The sequence below is a fragment of the Drosophila nasuta genome, chromosome X (assembly GCF_023558535.2).
Source record: "Drosophila nasuta strain 15112-1781.00 chromosome X, ASM2355853v1, whole genome shotgun sequence".
Classification (NCBI taxonomy): Eukaryota; Metazoa; Arthropoda; class Insecta; order Diptera; family Drosophilidae; genus Drosophila; species Drosophila nasuta.
The window spans coordinates 3,469,407-3,486,731 of record NC_083459.1 but is presented as its reverse complement, the minus strand read 5'-3'; the positions used below and the strand labels follow the sequence as shown (position 1 = coordinate 3,486,731).

General features: G+C 36.7%; 1 protein-coding gene across 2 annotated transcripts; it reads right to left on the bottom strand.

The window, feature by feature from the left end:
• Nucleotides 1-6,912: 6,912 nt before the first annotated feature.
• On the bottom strand, nucleotides 6,913-15,097 carry LOC132795914 (cuticle protein 16.5). Of its 2 annotated transcripts, XM_060806875.1 has the most exons (5): nucleotides 15,008-15,097; nucleotides 10,984-11,242; nucleotides 10,502-10,825; nucleotides 7,663-7,774; nucleotides 6,913-7,565 (listed from the first exon to the last, which is right to left on the bottom strand). In XM_060806875.1, exons 1-5 carry the CDS (start codon nucleotides 15,017-15,019, stop codon nucleotides 7,496-7,498), a joined length of 777 nt encoding a protein of 258 aa, XP_060662858.1. In that variant the 5' UTR covers nucleotides 15,020-15,097; the 3' UTR covers nucleotides 6,913-7,495. The 2 variants fall into 2 exon arrangements, with proteins under 2 accessions (XP_060662858.1, XP_060662859.1); XM_060806876.1 differs by lacking the exon at nucleotides 10,502-10,825 and having other exon boundaries at nucleotides 6,915-7,565.
• Between the last annotated feature and the right edge of the window lie 2,228 nt (nucleotides 15,098-17,325).

The window sequence follows — 17,325 nt, the reverse complement described above, 5'->3', positions numbered from 1 at the left end:
ATTTGAAATGGGTAGAGGGTATATTGCAGTCGAGCACACTCTACTGTAGCTGTTTTACTTGTCCATAAGATTTTAATATTAATTAAAGTTCTTTCATCTAATGCTTCTTTAGCATTGAATAGTAAATTGTATTTATCCACTTTCAAATTAGTTCTGTTTAATGAAATTGATTATAAATTCTGAAAATGATTTGGAAATCTTGGTTGTTTCTTCAATTAACATTAATGAATTTTAAGAAGTCTTGAATATTCACTAAACCTCTGAAGTATCTTAGAAAAGCTTTAACGCATTTTAATAGCAGTCAAGTATTAGATTTGGAAATCACAAAAAAACTGTAGCTTTTTAATCTATGAATGATAGGAATATATGGAAACAAATGCATTTGATAATCATGTTGGAAAAACTTCACATCGGGCTTAAAAGTTTTTCATTTGGAAACTCAAATTTATAGTTCATTAAAGAATTTTTCAAATTTCTAAGAACCTTTTAATACTTATTCATATTTTATGCCTCGAAAACTCTTTGAAAACTAAATAGTAAGTTAAATTTAGCAAACATTCAAATTTGTTTTACTTTATCAAATGAATTATAAATTTTTAAAATGATTAAAAAGAAAAGCATAGAGCATAGAAAAACATAAATGAATCTTGAGAAGTTTCTGTATTTATTAAAGTTTTATTCTTAGAATATTTCTTTGAAATTCTGTGGTGCTCGTAAATCTATTTATCGACCTTCAAATTGGTTTTGCTTCATCAAATTGATTATAAATTATGATAATTATTAGTAAACCTCGCAATTGTATTAGCAAAGGATTCATTAATTTCAGTGCTAGGCAAATTTGAACTGAACTAGAATGCAATTAATTTAGTGAGCTCAATCGAATAATTAAGTTGCATTAGAGCAAGTTTATGGGTTCAAGAGATATTTGGAAATTGGCAACATGAATATTCTTAGTACAACTCTCAGTTGTCTCAGTGCTAAAAGGCCAAATGTTTTTCATAAATGAAATTAAATATGAGCGGGTATTCTCGCAATCTTTTTGATATTCCCCAAACATAAAGGAGTCAATCAAAATGCCAGCAAGCTTCGCATTTCCATGGAGATGCTTTTGCCCTCGCCCTCAGAAATGAAATTGAACTTGAACTTGTGCGGCGGAAGTAATTGATTATATGTAATTGACCATGAGAGTGCGCTGCTGCAAAGTGGCAAAAGCGGAAAAGGAAGCACTCAAGAGTTATAATGTTGTGTTCACTAAGTTTGAACAATTGATTTGTGCTATCAAAAATGTGTTTGCCACTGACATTGAATCAAGCTAATTAGCTAATTAATTGCACATCAAAAGGAAGTCGCAGTCGCAGAACATATAAGTACACAAAGTTGTATCGGTGGCGGAGCGGAGAAGAAGTTTTAATTAGCGCTTGTGAATGCAGCTGCAACTTATCAGCAATGCGGCATCTTTTGGCGCACTGCATTTGTGGCATTACGCATACGCCCCCATGGCCCAAAATTGAAATGCAAATAGACCTATCGCAACAAGCTGTTACAGAATGTGCAACTGTGTAGCAACACACACACACACGCACAGCACTCAACTCGCAAACATCTGACACTCGCTTTGGTAATCAAGTCGAGAGAAGAGAGGGAGAGAGAGAGCGTGGAAGGAGGATGACTGGAGTTTTTGGCCATGGTCGTCGTCGTCGTCGTCGTAGCCAGTTGTTGTCATTGCTAGACATCTCGGCTTTGTTTTGTTCTGTCAACTGGGGAAATGAACAGGAAGCGGCCACGCTTGCAAAACACACACACACACACACACACACAGACATACATAGATAGACAGCGTGTGGTCTTTGTGTGTGTGTATTTGTGTGCTCAAATGTCCCTCGCTCTGTCAATCTCTGCGTTTCATTCTCCTCTGCTGTCTGTTGCGCTGTTCGTTTTCTGTGTATTTTGACCAGCTTTTTTTGTTTGCTTTGTGCTGCATATTTCTGTTTATTTGCTTTCGTTATTTGCTGGACGCACTAAATTGAAATTTTCTTGCAAATGTGCGATCTCCAGCTGTTCCCTTCCTCTCCCTCTCCCTCTCCCTCTCTACTTGCCCCTTGCATCTATTGTGGCTGCTGCCTTTGATAATACTACGTTACGTGCGTGGGCTGCAGCCATTTCACAAGTATTCCCTTCTCGCAGCCAGTACAGTAGTAAAACATTTTGCGTGCATTCATTACTTGCATTTAATTAGAAAGTCGCACTTTCTGCGAACAGGTTTTGTTCATAAGAAATATAATAATAATAATAATAAGGGCAACAATGCAGCAGCTTATTATGAGCACAGCTCAGCTGACCGACATAAAGTGGCCAACACAAAGTGAGCGGCGGAAGTGCAAAAGTGTTGCGAATAAATAAATACTTTCTGAGAGAGAGAGAGAGAGAGAAATATTTAAAAAGCGTACAAAATGTTGAGCTGCATTACTTTACTTTATTTAAAAGCAAGTAATAATGCTGCAGTTGAGTGTGCTCGACTCTGAGATACCTGCTGCTAATTTTCAATAAAAGCAAATCAGTGAGGTATTATTCCTAAAATATACCAACTAATATACTGCTAAAGTATTTAAATATATACCGATGGTTAAATCAGTTTGAAATTGAATTATAGAACATCAAATTATAAAAAGAGTTTGGGAAATTCAATATTTTATTATATTTACATACATTTCTAGAAAATGTTTTTGTCAGGCTAAACTTTAATGCAACTTTAACAGCAAAACTAAGTTTAAACTAAACACAAAGTGTTGTTTAATTATTAATCAAATTAAATTGAAAAATTAAAAAGGTTTATTGTGATTCTGAATCCCCAATAACAAAATAATACTGAAGCCTCTTTTTTTGGATTTATTCTTGTAAGCTCATAATTATTACTTGTTATCCCAAAATTTTAATGACGTTTAGCTGTAATTGTCTTTATTAAGCACACATTTTTAGATGCCATGTGTTAATTAGTAAAAATAAGTTGCAAATGAAAACTATAAAAACTACTATCAAGCTGTTATTCATAGGGTAGAAAGGTATTATACCTTTTTGCCTGGAAATCTGGTATTTTTGGCGCTTTACGGTATAACATATTTTAAATGTAGTACAAAATCGATAAGCCAAAGTGTATATATTATAATATTTTTGTGGTATATTTTTGGTTTATATGTTGATAAGTTGATATATTTTAGTATTTTTGTGGTATATTTTTGGTATATTTATAGAATACGGTTTTATCGAAAATGGGTAGCGAGTATCTCACAGCCAACTGTATATTTTAGTATTTTTTCGGTATATTTTTGGTATATATGCTGTACTATATATGATTATATTCAAAATAGGTTCAATAAAAGTTGTCTTAATTGTTTGCTTTTGCTTTCACACTTTTACAAAGCACACTTTTATAGTGATCACTGTATGAAAAAGTGTTTTAGTTAATTAAAATAATTTAGCTGCACAACAACAACAACCACAAGAAATACGCAAATGGCATTCAGCAGTTGCAATGCTAGTTGCAAATGTTTATGCATAATTGATGAATGAATGCATTTGATTTGAATACCAAGTATTTTCATTTATTGCATTCTGTTTGCTGTTTCAGTGTGGTCAATTTTTCAATTAACTTAAAGATGAGCTCTCAATTGTTTGTCCTGGCTTTGCCTGACTGCAACAACAACAACAACTTTTGTTTAGTTTTGTCAAGTTTATTTACTCGAGTATTTGCCGGGTTTCGCCTAACATGGCCTTGCTTTCCCTTCTCTGCTTCACTTCACTTTACTTCTTCGCTTGGCTCTGCTGCGTTTGGCTAATGCAATTGTCGTGTTTTGGCTTTGAGTTTTTCTTCCCAGAGCTTTACTTTTCTTTCTTCGTTTTTCATTTTTTTTTTTTTTTAAATGGCTTTGGCGCTCTCTTATATTTGTGCAGTGCATGTCCTTGGACGCAGGTGTCCTCTTACTTTCCAAGAAAATTTCGACCAACTAAGTATACAGTATATACATTTCTATGTATTTGAGTCTACAAGATTATTTACATTTGCCATGCTCCTTAGTCTTTATTTGCATTGTATTCGCGACAAAACGGATTGGTTTTGTTTTTATTAGGGGAAGACAACAGACAACTGTTGCTGTTGTTGTTGTTGTTGTTGCTGTGTCTTTTGCCAGCAGCTTAACAGACATCGACTGAATGAACTAAGCCAAGTCACGCAGCATGGAGATGAGGCGAAGCTGCTACAGTAGCGTCCCCAACGGTGGTGGCATAACTTTACATCTTAATTGATATCCAGCTGCTTGGCAAAGTTGCTAGCTGTTGCCTGGACAGGAATCCCACATCAATAAATGTAATGTCTGGGTGTGTGTGTGTGTGTGCGTGTGTGTTTCCACGGAAAAATAAGCTTAGCAAATATCCGCATAACCGCAATATGTTGTGGCTGTTTGGCCACGTTAACGACTCGCTTTTCCAGCGAAAAACCACACTTGTAGATAAACTCAGACAATTATTGTGCACACAACATAACAGATAATACACACACCCATACCCACACCCACACACACACACATACATAGACACAGCTTGCTGCTGCCTGACTTTGTAAGAGTCGAAGCCATTTCCATTTACGAGCTTGTTGTTTCTGCATTCTGTTTGCTTTGAGGTTTCGCTGGTGCCCTTCAAGTCAGGCCCAAAGCCACGACCAACCCAAAAACCATCATGCGTACAATTCAATGCATGTGCCACACACACACACACATGCCACCTAATATTGCCACAACAATGTCGTCGGCTGCAGATGTACTTCTACTCATGTTTGACTAACTCTATTTATAGCACAAAGCTGAGCTCAGAGGTAGAAATTCGGCATTTGAATATTGCGTAGTCTAGTTTGCATTTCGATCGGCAGCTCAATTGGAAATTGCTTTCGCAAATGTCATTAAATGCAGTCCTTAATTGCATTTGCAGTTAATCAATGCAGAGATTTTTCGATTGAATTAGATATTCGATGTGGTTGTGTACAGCTGATTATACCCGCTACCCATAGGGTAGAAGGGTATTATAACTTTGTGCCGGCAGGAAATGTATGTAACAGGTAGAAGGAGGCATCTCCGACCCTATAAAGTATATATATTCTTGATCAGCGTCAACAGCCGAGACGATATAGCCATGTCCGTCTGTCCGTCTGTCCGTCTGTCCGTCTGTGTGTCTGTCCGTCCGTCCGTATGAACACCTAGATCTCAGAGACTATAAGAGATAGAGCTATAATTTTTTTTCGACAACATTTGTTATGTTTGCACGCAGATCAAGTTTGTTTCAAATTTTTGCCACGCCCACTTCCGCCCCCGCAAAACAAAAAAATCGAATAACAAGCGTAATTTTAAAGCTAGAGTTCCGAATTTTGGTATATATAATAACTACTATAGTAGTTATGATTTCTGAAAATTTGGTTGCGATCAGATAAAAATTGTCGAAGTTATAAAAGAAATATTTTTGTATGGGCAAAAACGCCTACTTACTAGGGCTCTTAGTTGCTTTGGCTGACAATCTGGTATATTGTGCCGTCTATGGTATATTTTGAATGCGGTACTATGTCGATATACCAAATATACCATTTGGTATATTTTTAGTATTTTTGCAGTATATTCGGTATATTTTGAGAAAATACCGCAAATTATATTTATTTTATTCAAAATGGGTAGCGGGTATCTCACAGTCGAGTACACTCGACTGTAGCTTTCTTACTTGTTTATTTTTGGGTAAGTGCCTGACTTCAATTTACTCCCTGCTTATTGATTTGTAATATTGAGAGTCTTCAAAATTACTACAGTAATTTGTATAATCAAAAATATGTTAATACTATATATGGTATATGTGCCAGAAGAATTAATATAAAAATATTAAATAAAAAAGTTAAGTTCTTCACTGAATGCTGCTTAAAAACAATAATTTGATTTATTTAATGACGTAAACTTAATGATGAAATGATATTCAATTCAAAATTTGAGTATTCTCAACTAAAAATATTATTAAAATTGATAGTAAAATCTTGCTGTAATAAAATAAGAAATATATTGGTTCAATTATTTGAATTATACAAGATGAATAAAAGAATTTAAATTACTATCAACATTTTTTATGTGCTCATAAAAAGGGATAAAGAATAAATTCATTACCTATGGCTGCTTTTAATAAGCTGCTGCCAATACAAGTTGACTGGTTTTTTTTCTCAATAACATTTTACATGCAACTTGCGCTTAATTTGCCTGCAGCAAAATACCAACAAAAAAATCGTATGTTTTTCACACAGTGCTCACCAAATAATATTTGCCTTTTATGTAGTCGACATTTGCGTTGACATTTTCATTGTTTATGCTTTTGATTTGATGCAGCTATATTAAGATCATTGTGATCCAAATATAAGCGGCAAGTGCTATTTTTGACTTTGCCCAACGCGGCGCACGTGGCGTATGCGTGACGTCTAGTGGTCGCTGGGTCTAAAAAAAAGGAAATGTTTTTTTTTTTTTGGGGCATTTGAACTTTCGCTCGCTTTTGCCAGCCATTTGGCTCAACGAGTTGGGAGATAGAGAACTTCTATATACATATGTGTGTGAGTGTGTGTTGTGAGTTTTTGTGTGTGTGTGTGTGTTGTGAGTGTGATAAATTCCACGCAATGCGCCATAAAGTATGCAGCAGTATGTACGATATGGCAAGTGCTCAACTGGAGCGTGGCATATAAATCGCAGCATAGTTTTTCGGCCATTCATATATCATAGCTATAACTGCAGCATAGGGAACACCTCTCCCCCCTCTCTCCACTCTTCTAGCCGACCCTTTTCGCTTGTCTTGTTTGTTGTCCATTTACGTATACATTTTAAATGATTTTTTTTATTCTTTCCAACATTTCACATGCATTTTTCTGTACAAAGTAACTTTTAAATAAAACATAAATTCAACCGCGATAAAAAAAAAATAATAATAGTACACACAATAATTAGACATTCATTAGAGAGGTGAGTGTGTGTGTGTGTGTGCTCGAGAGACGCGACTTTCCCCCCATTGAGCAGTGCTTAAAAGTAGATTATGTGTGATGCACTGAAAATTGGCAACGTTGCAAAATGCAATTGCGACGTTGCAATTTTCGCCAATTTGAATTTGAAGTCCGTTTCTGGATGTTGTTATTTTTTAATTAAAGTGCCGCAGGTCACATAATTTACAGTTATACACCGCCACGGATATTACTCGTGTTTATATTTTTAGCCAGTCGCTAAACTCCATGTGCGGGGGGAAACTGATGGTGGTGGTGTTGCTGTTGATGTTGTTGTTGGTTGGTTGGTTGTGATGGTGCTAATGATGCGTGGTGGTGCTGATAGCTGTTGGCTGGCGGGTGGCGGATGGCGGATGGTGGACTGGAGATGCTGCATACTGCGTCGACGTCGCCATCATCATCATCATCATCGTCATCGTCATCGTCATCGTCATCATCTTAGTAGCCATAGTGGATGCCATGGCCAGAGACAGATGTGTGCACCAATGCGGGGGCAGCAACGGCAGCCCTGTGTTAGCAGAGAAAGGATGATAATGATGTTGTTGGGATGATGAGAGACCATGAGGCGATCCATCTCTATTTATAAAGCCAAACGCATTACTCACTTAAGCACTGGGGCAGCGGCCAGATGCGTGGTGTAGGCGGGTGCGGCATAGGCTGGGGCAGCATAAGCAGCTGGTGCAGCGAGTCCAATGCCATGTCCAATCAGGCTGGGAGCTGTGTGTGTGTGTGTGTGTGTGTGTGGGTACAAATGGCATTAGTAAAATGCATAATCAGGGCAACCAAAAAATTGGTAGCAATAACTCTGTCGCTGCTGCTGTCTCTGCTCTGCTGCTGCAACTGGAAACTTGACATAGATGTCAGTTAACAATATGCCAAAACACGACCTAAACTGTGTCCAGTTTAACAATGAGGCACCTTTAAATTGGCTCATTGTTTGCAAAATCGGAGGAAAGCTCACAGTTTGTCAGCTGTGAATGGGTTTGAGGCATATTTGAGCACATGCTCTCGAGACTGGCGACTGACAAGACGACATCAATCAAATGACACCGCAAGGTCTGCAATTTTGTATTGTCAAGCGAACATGAAATGTGATACGAGCATGTGTCTGTCTGCCGCACAGTGTGACAAAGGTCATCGCAAATAGTTGGAACCTTTCGCGAAGTTTGACAACATATAAACCACATATAAAAAATATATATACAATTTCTCACAACAAATGGTGGCATTTGCAAATTGTGTCATTCACTTGTAAATGCAAAAAGTTTGGCAACGGTGCAGTGAGAGAGCTGCAAATGTTGTAGTCCATGTAATAATAGTTTCGTTGCTCCGGTAAATGAAACATTTGCAAACAATAAAATATGCCGCTCTGAACTTATGTAATATTCATTTTACTCATATGAAGTTTGCAACATTGCATTGGTAACGCTGTCTTCGTAAATAGAAGTTTGGCAACTGTGCACATAAATCATATATAAATTCGAGAAGTTTGGCATCAGTGCACATACATAGCTTTAAATAGTTTAGTGTTTGCTATATTTTTTCACTGTCCAGGTAAATTGAAGTCTGGAAAGTGTGCAAATAATAAAATAAACTACTTTATGCGAACATTTCAATTGAAGCCAAGTGCCCTTAAAAAAACCAGAAAGAAAACAAGTAGTCTGCAAAGAAATTCGACAACAGCGCCACAGAAGCAAATAGTCCACTTGACAACAGTACAAATAGTTTCCAACACTACGCAAACTTTTTTTTACAAGTGTTGCCTGTCTTGACAGTCAAGTGGCAAAGTGGAGCGAGGCATGAAGGTGACGGTGAAGTGCGGCAACGCGGCATTGATAAGCATTGGACCAACGCTCTGTATGCTGCTGTCCTATGCATTTGGAAGGGAGACACGACGAAGCTGACTTTGCCAATGCCAAACGCCAGTTGTCCAAATGACTGACGAACTGACTGACCCCACACTTGAGGGCGCATCCACATTCCGTTTTCTCATTTTCGTTCTCATTCTCATTCTCGTTTTCGTGCTCGTCATCATCATCGTCCTGACAGTCATCATCATGACGACCGTTGGCGGGCCATGTGTCAATGCTTTAAACTAGTTGGCAACAATGAATGAATGATTGATTATACGACGCCCGCCGTTGACCGACATCCTGGCCAGGCCAGAGTACCTAAAAACGAACCCAAAACTCAGCTCAACGCAACGTAACTCATACCAGAGAACTTCACTTTGTTGTTGACGGTTGTCTAAGCAGAAATCGATAGCAAGCGACAACAACAAGAGAAACAACGTGGCGGATGTGTTGCACATGAGTAAGGCAACGGCAACGTGTAGCACGTGCAACACGCCTTTATTTATTGATAATTTATGAGTAATTTTTTTGAAATGTCCATGCGCTGTGCATGTCAAATTAAAATAATTGTCTCTAATGCTTTCGAGTTCATATTTCTATCGATTTTGCAGCACTGAAACTAGTTCTCCTTAGAAAACATATAAAAATTTGTAAATAAGAATTTAGATCATTTTATAATATTAGAAAATATCTATAAGAAGCGCTTACCTAAAGGGGCACAAAATTACTTTCAGGTAGAAATATTAAATCAAGTATTGGGTGCTAACTTTAAAGAATGATTGACAACAATGAATTGCATTTTAAATAGGTATTTTGAATTTTGAATTATTATGGGAAGCAAATTCCTGAACTATATCAAAAAGCTGTTTCACTTATTCTCAAATATTTGCTGCAATTTCAGTATTTGTTTGTATTAGAATTAAATTGAATTATTGCTGCCAAATGCATATAGAAACTTGTGTGTTTGCTTGCATTTTAGATTTAACTTGAATACAACAAATCAGGCTTATTACAAATTTAAACATGCTTAAAGTTGCAAAACTCCTACGCAATGTTTACATTATGCTTGCCAATAATGTACGAAATTATAAATTCAATTCTAGCTTGAAGTCAGCTTCAAAGACATTTGCTGTTTGGCCAGATAAAATAAATAGAAAATGCAGCTTGCAAACTTGTTTACTTTGTGATCCGTCTGCCAGTTGTTTGTCTCTGCCTGTCGCTAGATGGCGCCACTTATAGCTTTTTACAGAATTTATCTTATTTTTGCAGTTGCACTTCGTTTCGCTTCGCTTTGCTTGTGTTTTTTTTTTCTTTTCTTTTCTTTTTTTGTGAGTACTGACTGCATTGACCCTTAAGCAGTGACAGCAAAATGAAGTCAAGTGTTGCCAGCATGCGGAAAATACAATAAATTGCAGCGACAGAATAAGAGAGTTTTAAATAAACAAACGCTGTAAAAATGTTAAGAAAACTTTGGCATTTTGAGAAACATTAGTGTAAAAGAGATGGCAAACTACAAAAGGTGCAAAAGGTGTGATAGGTTAGAAGTGGGGGGTGGGCAAAAGAAAAGCGTGGTTATTTTTCATAGACCTACCATAAGCTGGAGCGGCGGCGGCGGCATACTTCACAACCGGAGCTGGAGCTGGAGCGGCAGCCAAGTAGCCATGGGACAAAGCTGGTGCGGCAGCATAGCCGGCATAGCCAAGGCCAAAGCCATGCGAGGCAGCGCCCGACAACTGCAGAGCTGGGGCAGTGGCAGCATAGTGGCCACCATAGGCCAAGGTGGGTGCGGCAGCTGCCGCATAATGTCCGCCATAGCTAAATGTGGGCGCGGCATAGGCGCTGCTGCTGCTGGCCAGCTGGATTTGGGCAGCGGGCGCAGTGTGTCCAATGGCATAGCCAGCGGCTTGTGGTGCAACTATTTTTGTTGTTAGCATTTGAAACTACTGTGCAATCAATCTGTGTGTGTCAAGTGCTGAGTGTTTGAGTGTGGTGCAGTTTGGTGCTCGTGCTTGTCTTTGCATGTAAAGTATTTCTCTACTATGGTACTACTAAATAGTATTCTCTTTGACTTACCGGCATAACCATGTGCGGGCGCCAGGCCACCATCGTTGCTGATGCTGGAGCGCTGCACATGCGACTGCGAGTGCGCTGTCTGCACCTGGCTGGCGTAGTCCGATTGCGAGGACTGACCGTAGTGTCCCTTCACTGTGTGCTCCTGTGTGTTGCCCACCGATGCGTGATCCACGCTGGGTGCACTAATCGAATAGGCCGCTGGGCCGCCGGGTTTGGCCTGAGCGCAGGCGATGGCCATGGCGGCGATGCAGAACACAAGCTGTAAAAATAATACAAATAATAATTACAGTATAGTACTACTCTATATGTAGATAGTGCTTGCATAAATCAGCGAGTGCGCAGCCTTCGCTCTTCACAAACTCATTTGTATTTTGTTTGCATTCTCCTATCGAACACACTCACACTCACTCACTCACTCACTCACTCACACACTCACACATAGGCACTATGTATAGTAGGGCTACATAAGGAAATTGCAGGCGCATAAACTTTTAATTAAGTTCGCAAAGTAGTTGAGAACTCAAATTCTTGCCATCTCACTTGCTCACTCGCTCACTCGCTTTTGCTACAGTCGACGCAATGCGGCGTATGCGTATTATTTACGGTGAATTTGCTGGCAACACCAGCATAGCAACTTTTCTGTTGAGTTTTGAGCTTAGCTCAGCTCTTAGCATATGCTTCGACTTAATGACACATATCATCTGTAATTTAAAATCAGCTAGTGACGTTTTGCTCAACTAAGTGCTCGATATTCATTAAAAAAACTTTCGTTTAAGTTTGTTAGTACCGAGTAACTTTTTCTCGCTAGTTGCCTCGGGTTTTCATATTTTATATACGCTGCGTATATTTACTATTTTGTATGCTTTCTCGTTAGTTACATAGCAACGAGTACCAACACTCGCTGCTTTTCAATCACGCTGATTCTTTTATATCTAATATTATTCTATAATGCGTATGTTTATTAGCGAGTAGCTAATAGTAGCGAGTAGCTAATAGTATCGAGTTGCTAATAGTAGCGAGTATTATCGAGTAGCTAATAGTAGCGAGTATTATCGAGTAGCTAATAGTAGCGAGTAGCTAATAGTAGCGAGTAGATAATAGTAACGAGTAGTTAATAGTAGCGAGTAGCTAATAGTAACGAGTATATAATAGTAGCGAGTAGCTAATAGTAGCGAGTATTCGCGAGTAGCTAATAGTAGCGAGTAATAGTACCGAGTATTAGCTACTCGGTAACATCAAAGTAAGTATCAAAGTATCTAATAGTAGCGAATATTACTCGCTCGATACTATCAAATAATAGCCAGTATTAGCTACTCGCTGAAATTAAAGCTAAGATAAGATAAAAGTTGCTTTCATTAATATAATTTAGAATATTATTCTTTATATTTTTATTAATATTATAATTAGTAATCATTTACTTTTAATTCGTACATTTATTATTTTTAATGCTTTCTCGCTACTCGTTATCAGTTCTAAATTGATGCTAGAAGTGCTATGTGCTGCTTAGGGTTCATCAACAGGTTTGTGGCTGCTTCTGAGTCTCGTCTTAATTATTGTTTTGTTTATTTGCGGTTTCTATAAATTAAGTGCTCTTTACTAATTCACTCAACAACAACAACAACTCGTTGCTTCACCTATGTATTTGCCTGCTAACTATTATAATTTATTCTCGGATTTGTTTCGATTAACTCGTTACTTTTTGCTCGCCGCTCTTCGCCACTTAATATTCGCTAATTACAATCATTTCGCTGTAATTCTCTTACAAGCGCTTTCCTGCTAATTTCGGTTTAATTACCACTCATTCATTACTCGTCTGTTGTTGCTTTAACTGCTTAGATTCTCTTCTTCTTATCGCTTGCCACTTGCTGGCATGGAACACTCAATTGAAATCACTTTCAGGCAAGGGTATTTCGAGTGAGTTTTAGTTGGGTTTATTCAGGGCTCTCTGCTTTTGTCTTTTTGCTGCCTTTTTGCCGACTTTACTTTCATTTTACATTTTATATCCAATTCCATTGAATTTCAATTTACGCGCAAAAATGCTAAGAATAAAAACAAAAAAAAACCCCATCGAGAATTTTCCAAGGGTTTAGGCACATCGGGGAGTTGCGAATGCCTTTTTTTCTGTATTTAAAATTTATATCATTTTCGTTTGTTCTGTTTCGTATTCGTTTTGGCCTCTTTGCTGTTCTTTTCTGTTCTGTTCTGTTGCTCTGTGCTTTGTTTCGTTTTGTTTTATTTCCATTTTGCCTTGCACTTGACTTGGCGCGGCTTTTATTTGTCTTTGGGTATTTATCTGATTTTAATTAAGCGTAACTAACTGCCCGACAGGAGGGCGCAAAAACACGCACAACACCGAGCCGTGTTGGCATTGAAAAAATGAAAACAACAATTACATAACTTTCACTTTAACGTTGGAATCCCTTTAAGTTGACCCTTTGCAGCATCACAAAGGCAATTTAACTTGGCCATGATGAGTCAGTGATTCAGTGAGTCAGTCATTCATTCATTTAGCTATTTACATTCTCTATGTTATTTTTGCATTCGTCTATCGAATGTCACATGTCGCATTTGGAGCTAATTAACATTGAAACATATATCAGCTCGATGGCCTTTGATTAAATACATATTTCGATCAATTTGAATATGCAAAACGAGTGCAAACATAACTGAGTTTGTTATGATTGAAAACAGAATTCAATGCTCAATGGCACGTAAAGATTGCTAAAAATATTGCAAAAAAAAAGTACTTTTAAAAAGAACTCGTTTTTAAGAGCTTTAATGCGATTTCTGGGCTTTGCATTAGTCTGTACAATTACAAATTTTAATTCATAATTTACTCTTATTTTATCATCTTCTTTTATGAGCTTATGAAGCCAAGAAGAAATTATTATTTATAAAGATTATGATATGTATAGATTGGAAAAGATTTTAAAAGGACTCCTTTTAATGCGCTTTCAGGCCTTTGCATGAGTCTGTATAATTACAAACTTTAATTGATAAATTAAATTTATATTTTAGTAACTTGTGGTATGCGCTTAATAAATAAAAAAGAAGATTATTTCGTACGAAAACTATGATTCGTAAAGATTGCTAACTATAGCAAAAAAAAGTATTTTTAAAGTATTTATTCTTAAGAGCTTTAATGCGCTTTCAAAGCTTTGCATTAGTCTGCATAATTACAAGCTTTAAATGGTAAGTTGCTGAGGTCATGCTTAAAAGCTCCTTTACGAGCTTTAATGGAAAAGTCTACATAATTGCAAGCTATAATTGATAAGTTTTATTCATCATTATCATTTCGTAGAAAGTCTTTTTGGAGCTGTTAAGATTCAATGCAATAACTTGAGCCAACATAACAAGCTGCTTTACGAGCTTTAATGCGCTTTCATAGCTTAATACTTAGCTTGCTTATTTGCATCAAATACAGTGTATTACGTGATTCAGCAACTTAAGCCAAGCAGCTTTAAGCTGCTTATCTGCTGATTAAGTCGCAATTAAAATCAGCCTGCCAACGTAATCGATATCGAAATGCATTTCTGCCCCTGACAGATTATTAACACGCTCAAAGCGTCATGCATAATTTAACAAAAATATTTATGCATTGCCAATTAAATGCAGCTAATTGAATCGCTGTCAGGTGGCAGCATTTTCCATTATAACATCGAGTGTTTTTTCCAGCGAAAAAATGCAGCAAATGAAATCGAGCAATTTAACTGAAATTTGTGGCGGTTGCCCAGGACTCAAGGCACTCGAAAGGCTTTAAAGCGGCCAAGCTGAAGCCTTAAACTTTTTGCAAACTGTTGAATTCAACAAAATGCTGGAACATTAATGTAAAACGCACTGCAATCAAAATGCTAGCGAGGTCCTGTCAACAAGGACAAGGATGATAGCAGCCTGCGGCAACGAGAGAATCGTTGAGGAATTATTAAGGACCTTCGCCAAGGACTGTCACAATAATTTGACACAAGCAAAACAAAACAAAAAAAACGAAAAAACACACAGAACACTTGATCACTTGATTACGCACCTTGAATGCCATTTTGATAGTGGTTATTTTATTTTTGGGGCGAATGCGAATGCTTAAAAAAAACGATATGTAGCACCGGGCTGCTGGGCTTCGAATTGAAAACTGTCTCAATCTCGCGTTCTTTGCGACTATTTATACAGCTGGATGGAAATTGTGCGCTGGGAAAAATATGGTCCAGCATCGCCAGCAGCCATGGAAAACGAGTTTTGCTGCGTTGCATTTTGGCAAAGCAGGCAGAGTTGAGTTTAGTTTCAGCTACAAATTCAGTCTCAGCTTCAGCTTCAGCCTACCAGCTTCAGGCTGTCAGCATGTCAGCCTACCAAAACCTACTCTTGTGCCCCTCCTCCTCCTCATCCACCTCCTCTGTTTATTGTGAATGTGCGCAGGCGCGGCCGACGCACTTCAGACTTCAGCGAAGTCGTCGACAACACCCGCCTTATTGTGGTTGCTTTGCCCATTTGGATTGGATTGGATTGGATTGTATTGGTCGCGTCTCAACTTAATTGAAATGACATCAAAAGCCATTGTCTAATTGGAAATTGTTTTTAGTTGACTAATTTCGTTGATCCAGTGGCGAGTCGAGAGGAAATTCCATGCAACAAGACAACAAAAACAACTGCGGCATGCGGCAGCCGGAAAAACACCAACTTTGGGCCTGGTTCAACAGACCAAGTTCAATTTATTGCTAACAAGCTGCGAGAATGTTTTTTTGTTTTCAACCAGACAAATTGTGTAAGCGATAAATCAAAAAACCCAACCAACAACAATAAAAAGGAAAAACAGGGACAGCTTTAAATTGCCAAAGGTGCAATTATTAATTAATAAAAATACAAATAAAAAATGAACAGAGCGAATTTGCAAAATGTAGCAAAAGATAAATGATAACATGACATTTTTGCAAAATAATCGTATTTAATCAAGAAAAAAGCATTTATTTTCACAAAAATTTGTATTCAGTAAATTTGCAATTATTTATTTAATTATTAGGCTTTAAAATGTAAAGCAAAAATCAATAATTGAAAAAGTATACATTACTAATTTTTGATAGATTTCTTATTTATTTATGTGTTCATCTATTATACAAAATAATATAATAACTAAAATAAGAAAGTGCTAGTTACTAAGGCCATAAACTTATTTTCGATAGAAAATAATTGTATTTAATAGTTAGACAAACTTATTTGAAATGACTAAAAATCATTTAAGTCCAAAGACAAAAGTTAAAATTATATATTCTGTGAGTTTGGAGTTAGTTTTCTTTTTAAAATGCATGCTTAATGCAATCAATTAAAATATTCATTCGGTAAGCTTGGCATTATTTTTGTACAAAGAAAGCTGGTAACGTATTTCAATTTGTAGACTTTTAAATAAAATAAAAGCAAAAACATCAAATTTAATATACGAATATTCATATGAAATGAAAATTATTTAACTTCAGCCAAAATCGGAACACACATTATTCATTCAGTCAGCTTAAAATTAATTTTGAAACAAGGAAACCCTGCAAAATTATGGACTTGTTTGTAATGTTGAAAACATGAGGAAATAAATAATTTAATAAATGTACATTTATTATTTCGAGTATAAAACAAATAAGAACATATCCGATATTAATTTTCAATATAACCATATTCTACAAATATACTAAATATAAACTGTAAAAATACTAAAATATACCGAAGGCTACTTTTGGTATGTCGATATTATAACTGCACTTAAAATATACCATACGGTGCAGAATATACTAAGACCAATAAAAATCCAAAAGTCATAAGTTCATTTTTTCATTTCTTATTATAAAATAATACAATGTAGTAAGAATTTAATTGTCAAATTTATTGTTATTCAATTAAAAAAAACTTATTATTTAATAAAAAAAAATTCTAAAAAAATTTATTTTGTATTCGTTTCGTTTTTTATTGAGTTGCTTGCCTTCGCTGCATTAAATAATTATCTAGCAGTAGCATTAAAATTCTGTAAGAAATCGATTCTGCTGTTCCAAATTTCAAATGACTCAATTAAACACTAAAAGTGAAATTTACAAATGTGGCAACGCTTTCAAAAAAAAAATCGATAAAAAAGCTACATATTACATATTGGCTGTAAAATAAATCATAAAACGCGTAATTAAATATAATTAAAATGCAGGCGACGTTGCTAATTGTTCTGGCCACAACAAAAAAATGATTGAACAAGTTGCAGCTGCTGCTATAGACGCAACTCTCACTTGGCAGCCCCCCACACACACACTCGCACACACACACACACTCTTAGGCAGACAAGACACACGCATATTGCATAACTCGAGTACTCCAGTG

Coding starts and splice junctions, on each gene's coding strand:
- LOC132795914 (XM_060806875.1), bottom strand. Junction 7,775..10,501: donor CGCCGCCGCTCCAGCTTATG/GTAGGTCTATGA, acceptor ACACACACACAG/CTCCCAGCCTGATTGGACAT. Junction 7,566..7,662: donor GCCGCTGCCCCAGTGCTTAA/GTGAGTAATGCG, acceptor CTGCTAACACAG/GGCTGCCGTTGCTGCCCCCG.